Source organism: Notolepis coatsorum, assembly GCF_963971535.1.
Source record: "Notolepis coatsorum genome assembly, chromosome: 15".
Lineage (NCBI taxonomy): Eukaryota > Metazoa > Chordata > Actinopteri > Aulopiformes > Paralepididae > Notolepis > Notolepis coatsorum.
Genome location: NC_140179.1, coordinates 52,586,323 through 52,606,452, shown reverse-complemented (window position 1 = coordinate 52,606,452; position 20,130 = coordinate 52,586,323). Strand labels below are relative to the sequence as shown.

The 20,130-nt window shown below is 41.0% G+C and overlaps 1 protein-coding gene across 1 annotated transcript; it reads right to left on the bottom strand.

The window, feature by feature from the left end:
• On the bottom strand, positions 1-10,824 carry vps25 (vacuolar protein sorting 25 homolog). Its single transcript, XM_084330250.1, has 6 exons — positions 10,730-10,824; positions 8,340-8,485; positions 5,177-5,230; positions 4,976-5,064; positions 4,527-4,602; positions 1-3,920 (listed from the first exon to the last, which is right to left on the bottom strand). Exons 1-6 carry the CDS (start codon positions 10,774-10,776, stop codon positions 3,808-3,810), a joined length of 525 nt encoding a protein of 174 aa, XP_084186376.1. The 5' UTR covers positions 10,777-10,824; the 3' UTR covers positions 1-3,807.
• Between the last annotated feature and the right edge of the window lie 9,306 nt (positions 10,825-20,130).

Below are 20,130 nucleotides of genomic sequence, written 5' to 3'. Positions count from 1 at the left end.
ATTTCTGTTTATTTTCTAACAGGTTTCTGCTGGTAAAAAAAAAACAGAGGGAGCTGAACTGAAGACTGACAGCAGGTGCTGAACTGAAGACTGACAGCAGTCTGTAGTACCCAAGAGATCCAACACCATTAATATAACATTATTATATACTTAGGTGACCGTGACTAGGGCTGTCACCGACTAAGGATTTGTATAGTCGACTTTGATTGGCCGAAATGTGCCGATAGCGGATACCAGTTTCCTCTCTGTGCGTTCAGTGGAAAGGTGATCTGGCTGTGCGTTAGCCTAGCTTAGCACAATGAATGGAAGCGGATGGTACCACGTCTACCAGGCAACACGTCTCCCGAAGTTTAAGCTTGGCTAACCGGTACCGCTTGCTTCCATTCATTGTGCTAAGCTAGGCTAGCTTGCAGCCGGATAGCTTTTCTACTGAACGCACAGAGAGGAAACTGGTATCCATCTTCTCTTCTCTCTCTGGAGAAGACGGTAAGCTCATTTCCCATAATGTTGGCATGTTCCTTTAAGACGGGACTCTGCAGTCCACGGCTGTGTCCCAGTACTCTTCACCACTGCTCCTTTCCTTCCTTCCCTACCCACTTTCAAGGTACATAAAAAGGAAGGTGGTGCTGTCCACAGCTGCTATGTAACACAGAGTTCTTTGCATTTATACGGGAGGACATTTATACGGCGAGATTCAGTATAACGGATTCTACTGTATGAAGCAGGATTCCTGTACACGGGACCCGAGAGGCGAAGCGGCAATCATATCCTGTGAGAACTTTGAGGTGCAACACGCGCACAGTGGTGGAAGAAGTACACAGTTCCTTTACTTAAGTAAAAGTAGAAATATCCAGATAAACGAGTACTCTGGTAAAAAGTAAAGGTCCTCCATTGAAATTATACTTAAGTAAAAGTAGAGAAATATTTGCAATTTAATGTATTAAGTATCTAAAGTAAAAGTACACATTCTACATGACGTTTGTGTATTCCAGAGATTGGGAGCGTTCAAACCTCCATCCACTGATGTCTAAAGGTGACGTTAAAGTGGTATGTGGCCCAGTCATGCTGCTCTGATTAAAAGGTTGTGTTAAAAGTGGTATGTGGTCCAGTTATGCTGCCCTGATTACGTCATCTTGAAGTTGACAGGCTTCAGATTTGAAAGTACATAATCTTCATATATTTTTGCCATGTTTTTTAGGCAAAATCTTAGTAACTTGTTACTGATGGGTTCAGATAAATGTAGTGGAGTAAAAAGTACAATATTTCCTTTGAAATGTAGTGGAGTAAAAGGGAAAGTTCCCTAAAATGAAAATACTCATGGAAAGTACAAGTAGCTCGAAATTGTACTTAAGTACAGCACTTAGGGTAAAAGTACTTTCCACCACTGCCAGACATGCACAGTTGAGACAAGTCTGCGCTATTCGTTCAGCCTGGCACCACAAAACTCCAGTAGCGTCATACCTCAACCTCAACCATTGGACGACTTAGCCGCCAGTCTATCTGCCTTGGAGAGGACACACACAGGTGTAGGAGACTTGGGGGGGAGGGGAGATGTTTGAAGCAGCTCGACTTGTCTCCTCTGTTATTGGGCCAGCAGGTAACATGGCTTCCAGGTGACGGAGGAAAAGAAGGAGGCTTTTCTACAGTAACGGGACACGCCTCACGTCTGCATGATAGTCCTCTTTTTGGGAGCGGTTTACCGTCTGATGAAAACCTTGCATCTCAAAAAAAGACAAAAAAAAATTAATTTCAGACGGGTGACGATGCACATTAAGAGAAGATTGAATGGGTTTTGAGTGAATTTCTCAGATCCTAGGGGCTAAGAACGGTCGCTTGACCCACAAAAGGCCCAAGTAAACCTTCTGATTCAAGTTACAAATATGAAAATCACTACAACTGATTTACAAGGTCTTCATTGGACAGCAGTGATATGTTTCACACTCTCTTTCAGGATGGCTGTTATGAGGTTTTGTTTAGGGTTCTGCGCGGTGAGGTGGTAGTAGTGCTACGGAGGAGCGCAGCTAGCTAGACCAAGAGGAGGTGTTAAGAGGGAGCCACGGAGGAGGAAAAGTAGTCATATAGACCTGTTCGCTGTATACAAACATACCGTGTTCGAACCAATCAGCAATATCAACTGAGTCAAGTGACTAAGTTGCCCCCTACCTGCGCGAGCTGCTGTGCTAAAAAAAATCGACGGGGCTCTATGGAGAAACCATGACACTCCCCTGACTAAAAGTTGTTTCAAACGAAAATGGCTGGATGTCATTTTGCCAAATCAGCGTGACTGTGAGTGTGAGTCTTTCACCTTTTACATATCTAGCTTTGACATGGATTGATTGTTTAGATCGCTTGCATGGCTAACAAATGCAAATATATTGTAGTCTGCCCCGTTGTTCTGACCAGGATTACGTTCTTTTGCCCCCTTGATGCGCAGCAGCACACTGAGTCTGACATGGACAGTGAACAGGTCTATATACAAGAGAGAAAGACAACAAAGTCTACGTGGCGTAGTGGAGACGCTGGGCTTGCCTGTTCGAGCCCAGCGCTCCACATTGCTTTCAGTTTAGCTGGTCGTTCATACTAATACACATTGGCCGTATTAGGGGGTGGGAAACTGATGGGTGGGGATCGGGCATTGTGGACAGCGACTCCTACAGGTCGGTTGGTGCGCCTGCGCAGTAGAATCAGGAAGTGTCGGGGGCAGCGTGAGCCTCCCACGCGTTACTCCTCGCCACTGAGAGATCGAGCTGCGCAGGTGAAAAGATGCGACTGCTGTTACCTCAAGTACCGGAGGGGACTTGTGCTACAGTATGTATGACTTAGTCCACATTGCAGCCGGCTTGTGGGAGGCAAGAAACAGCGTTCGTGACAGGGGAGGGTTGAATTGGATGATACGAAATTGGGATGGGAGAAAATATAGAAAAAATTGGAGAAAAAAGTGGATAAAAAAAGAAAAAGAGAGAGAAAGACAACAAATGAAAGATTACGGCAGACGAGGGAAGCCTCTCCTCACAAATACTTAAAAAGAACACTTTTTTGGGAATATTTGCGCCATCTTCCCCAGAGTCAGACGAGAAGATCGATATCGATTCCATCTCTGTGCATCACTTTTGGAGTTGTAGGGAAGTTGCGTTTCTTCACTTTTGACGGAGCTAGGCTAGCTGCTCCCTACTGCCTCCTGTACTTGCGCTAAGCTAGGCTAGCTGCTCCCTACTGCCTCCAGTCCTTGTGCTAAGCTAGGCTAGCATGCACCTGGACTTCAATTAATCTTCTCGTCTGACTCGGGGGTAGAGATGGCAAATACGTTTTATTTTCTCAAATGTTGGAAGTGTTCCTTTAACCATAATAGTACTAACTTCTCTGATAGACTTGGATGATGCATTTGATCGGCAATGAATGCCATATAGAAGTAGTGTAATCTTGGGTATACGCAGGCATACAGAGTGTACACACATCCGTCTCTGGGTAGTTAGAGTTTGATTATCACTTTATAAATGCTGTATAATAGGGTTGCAGGACACCCTCCCACGCACCTACCAATACCATAGAGCAAAGGTGACCAACAGCTCTACAGCTCTTCCCAAAAAGATTTACAAATGGCATTGGTTCCCTTCCAATAAGAAAGACTTTTTAACCCCCCACCACCTCAAAATAAAGGCAAGTTCCTAAGCCAGATAATGACGATAACCACCCACCACTAGATGGGGCATTGAGGTGCAAAACGTGTCGCCTTAAAAACGTCTCATCCTTGAGAGCCTCTTAAGACGTGAAGGATCCCAGACTGAAGCGCTTGATTCTAGGACTATCTCAGAAGAACTTGACTCCTTTGCCGTCGTCCATGGTGATGACCTCCGCCTTGCCCTCCGTCTGTAGGGCCTGCAGAGAACGCAGCAACATCCAATCTTCCAGACCATGGAATTCTGGGGAAAGAAACAGTTAGAGCTATGATTATTATTAAAAGGTGCTATAGATTTTTATAAATGTTTATGTAGAGTAATCATTCAAATAATTCATGATAATAATAAATCCACAGAGCTCTTAGAAAGGTGTGGAATAAAAGTATTACTTTTCCCCCCAAAACATTGTTGATTAATGTTGAACTTTTAGTTTTTTTGCAGGTCCAAAATGTATTTTGCTTCCCATTTCCCCATTGGTGCTCTAGTGCGACACCTAGTGGCTGAATGTTATCTATACTATAGCACCTTTAAAGTGGTAATCCGTCCGTAAGAACCACATTTTTGTATACTTTATTAGTGATAAGTGGTCATTGCTGTTTCATTTTTTGCACTGTATAGACTTGCTTTCCATCGTGAAAATTCATGCAGACTACTGAGTGGATAATTCTGTTACTTCCAAACAAACTGCTGTTGCTGCAGCTCTAGGTTATTTTTATAATCATCAAATTAATTTAATCAATCAATCTGAAAATACATGAAATACAAAAAAGGACAGTTAAAAGTGTATTATTGTTAAAAGTGTATTATTATTATAAATGATGCATTAATGTAGACTGAACGGTGCCATACCTTCACCCTCTGAATCATCCCCATTGGAAAGCTCATATAGTGTAAACACTGAATTTAGCATTCCATTTTTAGAGACCTAGAATGTTTAGGAGAATGTAGGAGAGAGAACACAGGTTACTGAGTGTGAAAATAACCATGATCACTCATAGCCAAATCAATAAACCAATAGCCAAATCAATAAACCTATAGCCAAATCAATAAACCAATAGGCAAATCAATAAACCCATAGCCAAATCAGAATAACCATAATCCCTCATCCATATCCAAATTTATAAACCCATAGCCAAATCAGAATAACCATAATTACTCACCCATATAATAGCCAAATCAATAAGGAAGAAAATGTGTTGGATGCACTAACATAACTCCAAAGCAGAAGCACCCATTCAGACTCTGTTATATCTTTTTTATTTTATCTTTTTATCAGGATACTAAAGGAAGAGACTTACCCACTGGTATATCAACTTGCCCCACTCCTCCGGTCGTCTCCACATCATTAAACACCGAGATTTATTTTTGTCCAACCATTCCAGGTTTCCTACAACAGAAGAGTGATGGTGTTGATATAAAACAAAAGCATCACACATCAAAATCTTGTGGACATGGTAAGAGTTTGTCATAGATGCACCGTGTCTATAGTCCATAGTTACCTTTTTTCCTTAATTCCTCAAATACAACTTGAATGGCTTCCATTGACAGTTTCCCTGGAACACCATTAAGGCTCACAGGACAAGAGGTGGGACATTTGAAGACGTACAATCAATGCTCTGATAAGGTTTTGGCCACTTCAGTTTAGATTAAAAAGGTGCTGTATAGATAACGTTTTATGTAGACTAAAATAATACATCTACAAAGTTTTTAGAAAGGTGGGAATAAAAGTATTGCTTTTCCCCAAAACATATGAATGATTTTTTTTTTTTTTACTACTGGGCAGTCCAGTAGAGAGAGATAGAGGAAGAACGGGAGACAGAGCGGGGGGAAGACATTCGGCAAATGACGCCAGGTCCGGGAATCGAACCCGGGTCGGCCGTGCCGCGATGCAGCGCGTTACATGGTTCGCCACTTGGGCGCCCCAACATATGAATGATTAATTAATTTATAATAAAAAATATATTTTGCAGGTCCAAAATTAATGTTGTTTACATGTTGCGTGCATGTATCCCCTCCCATTTCCCCATGTGGAACGCACCCGATTGGATAAATGACATGCTGGTGCTCTAGGACCATATCTATGTTATCTATAGCACATTTAACAATTTTTACACTAGTGAATTTATTATATAGCAGAGTAGCTCTGCTACTAAAAACCTCCTCTGCTTCCCAAGTCAACCTCCCGTAGGTCAAACATGCGTTGTTTCGTCTCTGTACTCCAGCACGTTGGATGTGAAATTACTATTACTATGAGTGCAGACTTTCAGCTTTAAAGAGGAACATGCCAACATTATGGGGAAATGTGCTTACCGTCTTCTCCAGGGTGAGACAAAAAGATTGATACCAGTTTCCTCTCTGCGTGGTCAGTAGAACGCACAGAGAGTAAATTGGTATCTACCTTCTTGTACGACTCTGGAGAAGACGGTAAGCACATTTCCCATAATGTTGGCGTGTTCCTTTACATTTGAGGGTGTTTTTACATCTAGGTGAACCATGTAGGAATGTTTTTTTTTTATCAAAAGTCTTTAGGGAGGGGCGGCTGGGTGGCGCAGCGGATATTGCGCTCGTCACCAACGCAAGAGACACCGGTATCGAATCCGGCTGTCGGTGTTGCCTCCGGCTTGGGCCGGCCGTCATACTAACTCAATTGCCAGAGTTAGTGGATGGGAAGTCGATGGGTGGTAATCTGGACGTTGTAAACAGCGACTCCTACAGGTCGGTTGGGGCGCCTGCACAGCAGAGACAGGAAAATGGCGGGGGCAGTGTGGGCCTCCTACATGTTACTCCTGGCCAAATGAGAGTCCACGCTGGCAGGTGAAAAGATGTGACTGGCTGCCTCCACATGTATCGGAGGGGACATGTGATGGGCTTCTATCCTCCCTACAACCGGCCAGTGGGGGGCACATGCGAGCAACGTTCAAGACAAGGGAGGGGAGAATTGGCGCTAAATTGGGATGGAAGAAAAATAGAAAAAGGAGGAGAAAAAGTGGATCAAAAAATTTACAAGTCTTTAGGGGACCAAGAGTAATTTAAAACATTTACATAAATGAAGTCTGCGACCTAAGTGGTCATTATTTCCTGCTAACAAAGAAGAGACCAACAGCCCCTCAATACATTTGAATGGGACTTAAATGTGATATTAGGTGTACAGTGGCCTCTACACTTAAACAGCCAACGTATAACGTATTAAGTATATTACACCATATGTAACTTATGCATACTGCACCTGTGTATACTGTATACTTACTTACTCATAGTATATATTTAGATAGTGTCTATTGTAACTATATTTATTGTAATGCAAATATAACCAATAGGGCATCATCTGCACCTTGATTTAAACTGCCTACTTGCTCATACTCGAGTTAATTACTATAGTTATATTGTTTACACTGCCTATTTTTACTTTTCTACTGTACTAAAATTGTATGACCTGTATCATTTCTTCTACTATTACCAGCCCCCCCCCCCCCCCCCCCCCCCCCCCCCCATGCTGCCTGGATCAATAAAGGAATATCTTATCTTAGATTAGTCAAACACAATATGGTATATGTAGTTGATCACATTTAAAAAAAAAATTATTTAATTAAGTAATATACACAATAGGTAACAACTAGGGCCATCAATTGATTAAACTTGACAGCCCTAGAAAACAACACATAACACACAGGACATATCGATAAACAAACAAGACCACCAACGGATGAATGTACTGTTATACAGAACAACACAGATTTGTTTCCATTTCCACGCAATTGTGGCGATAAAAGGAAGGACAGCGCAGACATTGAAGTCTATTGAAATGGCGGTGAGTTTGGAAAAAGCTCATTCATATCCGATAGAGGGAAATAACCTCACATTGAGATACATTTTGTGGTGAATTAAGCCATATAACCTATAGTGCGTTTTTAAGATAGGTCACACATTGATGATGACTTGTAGATCTATGCCTCCGACACGTTGACTAATGATGACTAGCTAAAAACTGTGTCGTTCACATCCCTAGTATGTAGTTGATTTCTGAGTGTTACGTTGATCAGTCCGTAACAACAATAATGTGAATCCCTACCCACCTTCAAAACCGCCCTCAAAGAGCACAGGCTGCAATTCTAAACTGGCCCCCGTAAATGTCCAAACCCCACCCACCCACCAAATCCCCCCCATATGTACAGTTTCCTCCCCCTCGAATGTATATCGTTTCTGTTAGGATCTCTGTTACACAGTACTGTATATTTGTATATCTTGTATGTCATAAATGTAACAGTACTGTATATCTGTATGTCGTGTATGTCATAAATGTCATGAATTGAAAATGGGGGACCGTGGTGTAAACAAGACGAAAATCTTTCTCTGGTCTGCATCCCCTTAACAATTGTGTGCATTGAGCCGTACTGTACCCATTCTGCAATCTGTTAATAAAATGTTCAATCAATCAGTCCCTGAAGATTCAAAAGAAAATAGAAATCATCACCCTCCTGTCACTAGAAGTGAATGTACAGATTTGACTGTTTCTCCACCGACTTCTATGGTCATATATTGGACAGGAATTAATCGAAGTAAATTCCAATTGAGAATTTATAACCATTAATTAACCTGAGAATTTCTTTAGTGGAGGACATATCTACTGATTACACCACAGGGTTTACTGCAAGCAAAGGATACGTTCTATTTTCTTGTTGTTGAAGACCGGGCTCTCCTGAGCCTCCATGACGTCCAGGGTGTAGACTTTGTGGTGTCGACAGTAGGACAGAGCCAGGGAGCACCATGCTGCAAGCTGCTTCTGCCTGGTGTCAACATTGGGTTGTAACCTGGTCGGAAGTATAGCATGCAGAATAGTTAAAAGTGCTATAGATAACATTCAGCCACTAGACATCGCACTAGTGCCAGTGCCGATACTTAAAGATTGGATGTAGCCTAAACTCTGAAATAATAGAAATCTTTCTATATTATGAAAGTGTATTTGATTGTGTTACACAATTGTACTAGCAATAGTAACATTATAACAAAATGTATACCCAGTCACCTCCTCATTAGTTTACCTACACAAGAAAAGATGAAATTACCTACCTGGGTTCCATCCTAGAGGCTAATCTTTCCTGTGACAAAATGGCATCCAATGTAATAAAAAAAAGTCAACCAACGAACTCGATTCTTGTACCGGATCTCCTCTTTGGTAAACAAGAATACCCTGAAGACTCTGGCAGGAGCACTCATTCAAGGGTACTACGACTATGCTTGCACCTCATGGTACCAAAGCACCTCAAAGGCACTAAAAACAAAATTACAAACATCTCAAAACAAACTGGTCAGACTACTGCTTGACCTGACTCCTAGAACCCACCTCACCCCTGCCCACTTTGACAACCTAGGATGGCTTAAGGCCCTTCCATAGTCGAGCAGACTGTACACAGAGCAACTCCGCGGAGGTCCGCGCGGACTCAAAGGGAGTCAAAGCAGACCCACAGCAGAGTGCAAAGTGCGAAGCTCCTATTTTCTGACGAGCGGACGTCCGCTGAGATCAAAGGCTCAAAGAGTCCGCGCGGACCTCCGCGGAGTCTGCTCTGTGTACAGTCTGCTCGACTATGGGAGGGCCTTTAGAGTAGACGACAGAGTACAGCAACTTGCAATGGGCCTGGTCTACAAGATACACTACACGACCAAGGTACCCATGTACATGTCAAAATACTTCCCAAAGGTCAGTGAATACCACGATCACAACACCAGAGGGAGCTCCACAAATCATGTTAAACCCAGATTCGGCTCAAACAAGGGACTAAACACGTTTCGCAATTATGCCACATCAATGTGGAACGCCCTACCCAAAGCTGTAAAGGAATGTGAATCACTACCCACTTTCAAAAGCACTCTCAAAGAACACCTACGGGAGACTGCAATTCGAAACTGGCCCCTGCAAATGTCCTAACCCAACCCCCTCCAATGTACAGTAAATGACCAAGTATGGCTTTGTCAATATTCCAATGTACAGTTCCCCCCGCCACCCACCCACCCAACCCCACCTAACCAAACTTCTTCAATGTACAGTTTGTATGTCAAATGTATATACTCTCTTTTCTGGACTCTTTTCGTATCACAAACAGTACTGTATTTGCAAATCTGGTATGTCATAAATGTATAGATGTAGCAGTACTGTCTATCTGTATGTCGTGTGTGTCATAATGTTATGATGAATTGAAAATGGGGGACCCTGATGTAAACAGGACGAAAGTCTTTCTCTGGTCTGCATCCCCTTAACAATTGTATGTATTGAGCTGTACTGTACTGTACCCATTCTGCAATCTGTTAATAAAGTTTTCAATCAATCAAACCTGCTGAACCAAAAACCATTAGATGACCAGCACTGCAGACGAAATTAACCTACAGTACCATCAGTCATGAATGAATGAAAACTTTTAACAGATTGCAGAATGGGTACAGTACAGTACAGATCAATACACACAATTGTTAAGGGGATGCAGACCAGAGAAAGACGTTTGTCTTGTTTACATCAGGGTCCCCCATTTTCAATTCATAGTGGCAAGAATGGTGGTAGGCTGTACAAAATGACTTACCTTACCAAGTAAGGCAAGACACAAAACACAGCACTGCGACTGACACTGCGACCAAGGTCCAACTACAAATGATTCGTATTATTTTAGCGTTAGCCAATGTAGCATTAACGTTAGCTACCTAGAGAATAGCAGGTTAGCCAATTAGCGAATAGTTAGCCAACGATGTGAGCTACAGAGCTGGAAGACACTACCAGAGCTTGAGTAGTTTGTTCGTTGGATGTTGTGTCCGAAATGAAAACATTCAGGCAAATCCTTTTGCAGTGAGACTTCGTGAAATACTAAATGAAAACTGTTCAGTGAGAAGTTAAGCCGAAATCCATTTCCCCAGCATGTCAATGGCTCGTTAGCCATCGAGCTAAATAGATAACTTAGCTAGCACAACAACAACAACATTGCAATTTTATTTACGACATTTGATTAACTTGAATTAAATAGGTAAGAATAAATAATTGTTACGTAACATAAGAACAATGTTTAACTTACGTAAAAAACGGAGGGAAGTTATACTGCCAGGGCCACTCAAAACTCATTTCTGAAGATGTGCTCACAGCTGACAGCTCCTGGAAGTGTGGCGTGCGTGCTTACGAAACCAAGCCGCATTTCCCGGAGACGCTCTCTGATTGGCACTGACTGACGCTCTCTGATTGGCCACTGACGCGTTTGCCCAATCCGTGACGAGCTGTGTCTTTGATCATTTCCACGCCAAACAGCCTGCAAACTACCTGGCGTTCTATCGCCATGCTCTAAGACAACTCTAACCTTAACCAACTTCGAAGAGTGCCTAAGCTTAACCAGTGTAGAAACAGGCGTCGGCCAATCAGAGAGCGTCTCCGAGAAATGCGGCTTGGTTTCGTAATCACGCGTCCGGCGTCTAAAACATCCCGACACGTGACGTCACAGCAAAGAGCCTCAGTCTATAGATATCATGTCTTTGGAGGCATAGAGGTAGCGCCTCTTCTTCTTCTCCTCACATTTTGGAGGGTGGTTCGCATACCAACGATGTGTATACCGCCACCTACTGAACCGGAATGTATGTCGCATCACACAGTGAGTGGTTCTCAAACTTTTTACACCAAGTACCACCTGAGAACGTAGGTGGCTCTCCAACAGGGGTGTAAAGTACTTGAGTAATTGTACTTCGTTACAATACTTAAGTACTGTTTTGGGGGATTTGTACTTTACTCAAGTATTATTAGGTTTGTATACTTTGTACTTTTACTCCATTACATTTCAGAGAAAAAAAACATACTTTTTACTCCTTACATTTAAAATGCAGACCTACAAAGTACAAAGTACAAATCTCACAGGTCCAACCATTTTAATTAGTATATTTTAATTGTTTCTCTGGCCGAACTAACGTTAACGTTATTAATCCTGCGACCGCAGGTAAACAGCCAATCAAATCCCCATCAATGGAAAATGAACCCGCCCATACCCATGCTGATTGGTCCTTGTGCAACACTAGAAAGCAGGGATCTTTGATTAAACACCTGCTATCAGAAGAATAGACAGTCAGATCCGCATTATGCTGTGGTTAATATTGTGATATTATTCAGGGTACTCCAGTATTCTGTCTTTAATATTGTGATATTATTCAGGGTACTCCAGTATTCTGTCTTTAATATAGTGATATTATTCAGGGTACTCCAGTATTCTGCCTTTAATATTGTGATATTATTCAGGATAATCCAGTATGCTGTGGTTAATATTGTGATATTATTCAGGATACACCATTCTGTTTTAAATATTGTGATATTATTCATGCTGTGATGTGAATGCCATCCATGTTAGTTTACCTTCAATGGAGAAGTGCATTAAATAATTTTAATGCAAAAAAAGTGTCCTCTGTTCTTTCATTTCAGCATTGTCTATCGCAGAACACATTCCATTGTGGGCAGAGTGTATGCTTGGTTTCATTCCAGCCTTGCCTAAACACCAGCTGATGATTTCACTAATTGGCTCACCTCTTCAACTAACTCACCTGGTGCAATGTATAGTTAAAATGAAAACTTGGCCGATGATGGAATGAGTTTGAGACCCATGGTCTATCCCTTTAAAAAAAATTACTTTTACTTTTTAGTACTTAAGTACATTTAAAAGTAGGACTTTTTAACTTTTACTCAAGTGTGTTTTTAGCCAGACACTTTGACTTTTACTTGAGTCAGATTTTGAGACAGTACCCAGTACTGTCAGTACAGGGTACTTTCACTTAAGTATAATTTCTGGGTACTTTTTACACCCCTGCTCTCCAAGTACCACCATATGACCGGTGTTAAAATACAGTCTATTCAGCTATGCACAGTTCACGCAGGAGGCAAATGTATTCCTAATACCATTATTTATTGTTAACTTTTGTCAGACACAGCCACAATGTACAAAGGGATAGCACTAGAACTAGCAAACTCTTCCACACAACTCATACAATGCAAGGGCCATTGAGAACATAATAACTAACATTCTCACATAGCAAGTGAGAAAATTAAGAACTGTATTTCAGCAAATGTACTTAATTCTCTCCTCTCTCTCTCTCTCTCTCTCTCTCTCTCTCTCTCATACACAGCAAGCAATTGTCCTTCATTCTCTCACACTCACACACACACACACACACACACACACACACACACACACACACACACACACACACACACACACACACACACACACACACACACACACACACACACACACACACACACACACACACACACACACACACACACACACACATTATTTTGTTACAAAAACTTAATTTCCTGCATTCTGGTGCAGGTATTTTTGAATGTTTACCCTTTAAATGCCAGTGTTTGTGACTGATGGGCATCACAAATGATTGTAAAAAATTAAAGAAAACACATATTCAATACATTTTTGAATTTTTACCCTTTAAATGCCAGTTTGTGTGATGGCATCACAAATTATTGTTAAAAAAAACACACAAAAAGTAAAATATTTTCAATATATCAAATGCAAAGTACATTTTTCTGGGGGGGATTATTACAGGCTAGGCATGTGTCAATGATTAGCAACAACACAGATTTTTATGGATTTTTTGTAATGTCAGATTTAACACCAACTCTTTTCAGAAAAGTGGGAGTATTTAATTTTTTATCTGACATTACAAAAAATCATCATCAGGGCTGAAGTTGAATTAAAGATTTATGACTGTTTACTCTCTGTCACAGTGATCTCCTGGTTGTTCCCCACTTAGGTTATCTAACTATCGCGCCGCCGCAACCAGAAACACTGGCCTGGCCTGGTTCTAAGTTCAGTGGCCTGACTGCAAAAAAAATAAAATGTTGTGCTTTTTTGTAAATGTTTTCAAGTACCACGGCACCAGCAGTACCACCAAGTACCACTAGTGGTACGCGTACCACAGTTTGAGAACCACTGGATACCATTTTATACCAAATTACGATGAATTGAAAATGGGGGACCCTGATGTAAACAAGACGAAAGTCTTTCTCTGGTCTGCATCCCCTTAACAATTGTGTGTATTGAGCTGTACTGTATTGTACCCATTCTGCAATCTGTCAATACAATTTTCAATCAATCAATCAATCAATCAATCAATCAATCAATTCAATCAATCAATCAAACCAAAAACAACTAAAATAAAATAAATACCAACAAACAACAGCCACAGCCTATGCAGGGTCTGAGAGGGCATGGGACATCCTATCTTAGTATTTCTCCAGATGTTGTGCTGACAGGTCCTTCACTTTAAGATATTTTTTTATATTTCTGGCTTTTCTTTGCTACTTCTGCTATGAATGCCAAGAACTGTCTTTTCTCCATCCAGATATAATTCTCTTGTTCTCCTCTTCCATACTGTTTAACCTGACTAGGCTCCCTGTCCTCCACCCATAGGTGACCTTAGCTATGTTTCACCCGTTTCATCTGAAACAGGCCACACTCACTAGCAGGGCGCGAATTGACAAAGCAAACACACCCTGGATTGATACAGAAATTGTGTGCACTGTGCCAATGTGGATAACATTGAAGGCTCGTTGGTGCCCCCCTCCCCTCCCTCCACTGACATCACCAACACAGAAAGATGTTTACTGACAAAGAATTTCACCTTGTAGAAGAAACCTTGCTTCTGACATAAGATAAGATGATCCTTTATTAATCCCCTTGGGGAAATTCGGGTGTCAAAGCAGCATGGGGGGGGGGGGGGATACAGGGTGGGGGATACATAGCTTCACAGTCCAGTATTTATGATGAGGCCCGTGACATACTTTTGGCGAGGAGACTTTGACGTAGACGACGACGGGAGCCAGGGAGGTCTTGAGGAGCTGTGCTGGGTGGTTGATGGTGCTACGTCACATGAGATAAAATGAAATATAAAAATAAACATGCGCCCTCTATAGGCGACAGCTGCATTTACATTAACATTACACAATTAAATTGTGTTTACTGTAACGACAAATATGTTGAATCAACATGTTTATTTTAAGTAATCTTAATGTGAATGCATTATGTTGGGTTCACAAGCAATAAGTAAGTAAGGAGAACGAGGAAAAGTATGTCAGTTGGACATATTCTGATCATGTGGAACCAATGTACACATTAAAATCAAGTAAATCCAACAAACTTTTTTTTTCAGTCTGCGTCCAGGATGCGTGAATACTTTCGACAACAAATGTTTGTTTCCGCGTTCGAGTTTTGCGCTCTGATTGGCCAGGTCATGTGACATGTGCGCCAATTGTGGGACGGCAAGTTCGGCGCCTATTTCCGGGTCTAACAGCCTGCAAACTACCTAACGCCTAGTTTATCACTGGTTAAGCTGCGTGATTACGAAACCTAGCCGCATTTCTCTGAGACGCTCTCTGATTGGCCGACGCCTGTTTCTACACTGGTTAAGCTTAGGCACTCGTCGAACTTGGTTAAGGTTAGAGTTTGTCTTAGAGGCTGAGCGTGACGGCAAGTTCTTTCGATGGTTAAGCTTATGCACTGTTTCGAAGTTGGTTAAGGTTAGAGTTGGTCTTAGAGTATGGCGATAGAACGCCAGGTAGTTTGCAGGCTGTTTGACGTGTAAATGGGCAAAGACACAGCTCGTCACGGATTGGGCAAACGCGTCAGTGGCCAATCAGAGAGCGTCAGTCAGTGCCAATGAGAGAGCGTCTCCGAGAAATGCGGCTAGGTTTCGTAATCACGCGGTTTAAGCTTAGGCGACTCTTTCGCAGTTGGTTAAGGTTTGGAATCAGGGCAGGCGTTCTATCGCCATGCTCTAAGACAGACCTGGGCCGGCCCGCGAAAGATTACATGATAATAAAAAAAAAAAAAAAAAATAAAAAAAAAAAAAAGATATTTAATATTTTTTTATTTAAATTTCTTTTTTACTTTTTTATTTTCGTGTCAACGTTCACACGCACAATATACGCTTACCTAGGATTTGACTTGATTCAACAACAAAGCAGTCGGGGCAAGCCGAAAACGGTCGAAAGTGTGGTTATTTGAAGTTTGGATTTCTTTTTTCACAACTGAGGTAGGTAGATTAACTTTTTAGAGACTAACGTACAGAAAAAAGGTACCGTTGGGATTCACAGGTACCGGTACCGTATCGGTTCAAATGTGAACTGTACCCATCCCTACTGAACACACAACTGCAGGGCAAGGGCATTTTTGAAATACTTAGCCATGTGAAAGCCTTCATGACAAAGTTGCAATTAATTTCAAGGCAACTAGGCAGCAACAATCTCAAACACATGAAAACCCTGAAAGAAGTCAAACCATCAGCTGATCACCGGCACAGGTACTCATCCATGTTGGGAGCACTGCATGATGAATTTTCAAGGCGTTTTCAAGATTTCAAAAGGATGAGGATGAAATGCAGCTGGTTTCCTCTCCCTTTACCTGCAGTGTTGATAGTGCACCCACTGATGTTCAGCTTGAACTAATTGACCTGCAGTCTGATTCACTACTGAAAGAGCACTTTAAGTCAGCATCACTGCTAGAGTTCTACTCTGCTCTCAAGGAGGAGAACTTTCCAAACATGAGGAGACATGCTCAGAAGATGTTGGTTCTCTTTGGATCCACCTATATGTGAACAGACATTCTCAGTCATGACGTTTACCAAGTCCAGGTACAGATCCTCTCTCACTGATGAACATCTGGCAGCTGTGCTTCGCATCTCCACCTCAGACATGCAACCTGACTTTGATGGACTTTGTAGTGGCTATTTGTCAACAACAACTAATAAAAACTAAAAAGCCACTGAAGCGGGCCCCGTTCCCCGTACCTGGTTCAACTAAGTCGATCAAGATGTCATTATCCAGATTCAGTTAACCCGATGTTTGAAGCCGGGATTTTCCTGTTCCTCGAAGGTGGATTCAGTCTCGTTAACTCGATTCAGACTTGAGACCCAGGCTAAATGCGCGCGGCGGCTTCAGTTGAAAAGCCAGCACGTATCGATGGCAGAGATCCTGATTCTCTAACGGCATTGATTGATTAATTGATTTAAAACTTTATTGACAGATTGCAATACGGCTCAATCGCCTCGCAGACAAGTTAAATGCGTTATCTATAGGCTAATTTTAAGTCCCTCATTACCTCAATCAATCAGAATATATTTCTTTCAACTTGCCTGCTGGATTGAATAATCAAATGAGATCTTGCTAGCGAAAATAATTAGTTAAACTGTTATACAGAATTACGATACGGCTCTCTTACCCATTGATTGATGTGTGGTCGATCTTTTACTTATCTCCACTGTGGTCTAACGGGTTGTTCTTTTGACTTTCACGCAGACGACCGGGGTTCGAAACCCTAGTCTTTTCCTTCTTTTTGCAATATAGGAATAATTCAATTTGGTGCACGTTGAGAGCTATATAAAGAATGACATCCTCAATGCATGTAGATTTATAATATTTTAACTTAAAACCAGGCTACTTTGGCGTATAATCATTAATATTATATTCAAAAAAATTATATTGGAAACACGGGGTTTCGAACACCGGTCGATACACGCGCGCCGGGTCGCGACACCCTGGAGTAGTTGGCCTTAACGTCCATTCACTCGCTCTTAACAACGCTCCATTCCCTTAACGACCATCCACTCCCTGTTTACAAAACCATGTATTATTTTGGCCATATGTGGCGCTGTTGCGAGTTTGTGGATGCTGCGCTGCTGTATCCACATTTAGGAGAAAAAGAACAGAAGAAGAGATCCGTTTGGCAGAGCTGGAGAAAGTAGCGTTTTTCATTCAACCTGTTAAAGTTTGAAGGTGAGTTTAAACTACTAAATAAGATCCGATTCCTAAACACTGTCACAACAGCAGTCATATTGTATATTTTCAACAATACGTTTGTTTACCAATAGGTTATTGGGTTTGTACCGAGTGACTGAGTTCGTTTTTTCTCAAATGTAAACTACAGTATAAGATCCCAACAATGTCACAACAGCAGTCATATTGTATATTTTCAACAATACGTTTGTTTACCAATAGGTTAAACTGTTTTTTAGCGTTTGTGTTGGCAGTTTCAACAGTTGGATGTACTCGGTGAAGCTGACTGAGTCGTGTTTTGTTTCTGCACAGCAGATCTTAACGATAATACATTGTGTCCTATCTATCTATCTCACTATCTATCTGCTATGCTTTTATTTTTTACTCCGTTTATTTGATCAGGGACAGTGCATATCAATCAACAGTTATACATTTATAAATGAATACAAATTAAAAACTGTAAATATGCCAACATTAGCAGGGTTGCTAGTTTTCAGTTGTAGTCCCTGGGCTAGATGTTTAAAGCCCAACCTCCAGGTTAAACCCTACTGATCAATTATGGGTAGTTTACATCATTGGTATATAATTATATATATATCAGTACATATCTCTTACCTACTCTTACTAGTTACACTGCTGGTCAGAATGACTTACTACCATAGTGTCTTTATACCTGTATCACTGTACATATTAATACTATATCTAAATCTGTATATCTCTTACCTACTCTTACTAGTTACACTGCTGGTCAGAATGACTTACTACCATAGTGTCTTTATACCTGTATCACTGTACATATTAATACTATATCTATATCTGTACATATCTCTTACCTACTCTTACTAGTTACACTGCTGGCCAGTATGACTTACTACCATAGTGTCTTTATACCTGTATCACTGTACATATTAATACTATATCTATATCTGTACATATCTCTTACCTACTCTTACTAGTTACACTGCTGGCCAGTATGACTTACTACCATAGTGTCTTTATACCTGTATCACTGTACATATTAATACTATATCTAAATCTGTACATATCTCTTACCTACTCTTACTAGTTACACTGCTGGCCAGTATGACTTATACCATAGTGTCTTTATACCTGTATCACTGTACATATTAATACTACAACTCTGTACATACATGTAGTACTCATAGTACTAATTTATATATGTTATACCCAGTTTAACCACCTGTACAGTGTATATTACTATTTCACGTTACTGCTACATAGTCACTCTGGTTGGATGCCAAACCTCTTTTAGTTGTACTGTACTTGTGCTGCATGATGACAATACATTACAATCTGCACTGAATTAGTCACAGAATGTTTTGGGACTAGAAGGTTTACAGGGTTAACCGGCTGTCGTGTGGCAGTGAAAGGGTTAACCTTCTGTGTATTGTTGAAGGTTTAGTCCACATTGTTTATTGAACAAAAATACAACATGAAGGTTGGCCTTTAAGCCAGAAACAATAGTACTGTTACGTGACATACGATATGCAAATATACAGTAAGGAACCTGACGCAAACTTTGCCATCACAACCATTGAACTATTATAATAGTTAGGATCTATGGGTAACAGTACTGTATATTTGCATATCGTATATGTCACAAATGTAACAGTACTATATACCTGTATGTCATGTATGTCCCTATGTCATAAATGTCATGATGTCATGTATGTTGTGTGTGTCATAAATGTCACTATGAATTGAAAATAGGGGACCCTGATGTAAACAAGACAAACGTCTTTCTCTGGTCTGCATCCCCTTAACAATTGTGTGTATTGAGCCGTACTGTATTGTACCCATTCTGCAATCTGTTAAATAAAGTTTTCATTCATTCATTCAGTGAGATGCTGGAGAAGCAGCAGCAGCAGCAACAACAACAGCGGCTCCCCAAGACAAGAGGACACACAACTGCCTCGCCTGTGGTCAGCCAAAGTCCCGGTTCCTCAGAGATGGCTCCACCATCCACTTTTTTTTTTATCAGACTGGAGCGGTGAGATACTGTACTTCTACTGCTCCACTAAGGTCTTCCAGACCTATGCAGCAGAAGGACTCACCAATCCCAGGATGCCATTCCAGGACTTTGTTGAGACAGAGTTTTTTCAGAGGGAGTTGGAGGCCTGGAGGGATGTCTTTATTCTCCTTTATTTTATATATCAGAGGATTTTATAGTATGTCTGCACTTTATGTGCTCATTTCATCATTCATGTATTTTACATTCTACTAAAACTGAATCAAACCATAAACAAGGTGGCCCTAAAGGATGTTAGATCCTAATGTGAAAAACTGTGATTTTATATGTCTGCTCATCTGACTTATTTCTACTTTTATCTTTACGCCCCACTATCTGCTGGGTGCATACTATAACCTTATCATGTTTTGTAACAGATTACAGAAGCATATTGGAACGTGAGGTTCTGATATGAATTGATTAATATATCTGCATTATTTTATCCCACTTTATGCTTTGCTCTTGCTGCTTGTTTTACACTGATTTTATGTTTTATTTCTTACTGATGTAAAGCACTTTGAACTGCAATCCCCTGTATGAAAGGTGCTATACAAATAAAGTTATTATTATTATTATTACTGAGACACAGTTCTTTCAGATAGATAGTTTTTAAACCAGCTCAAAGCCGT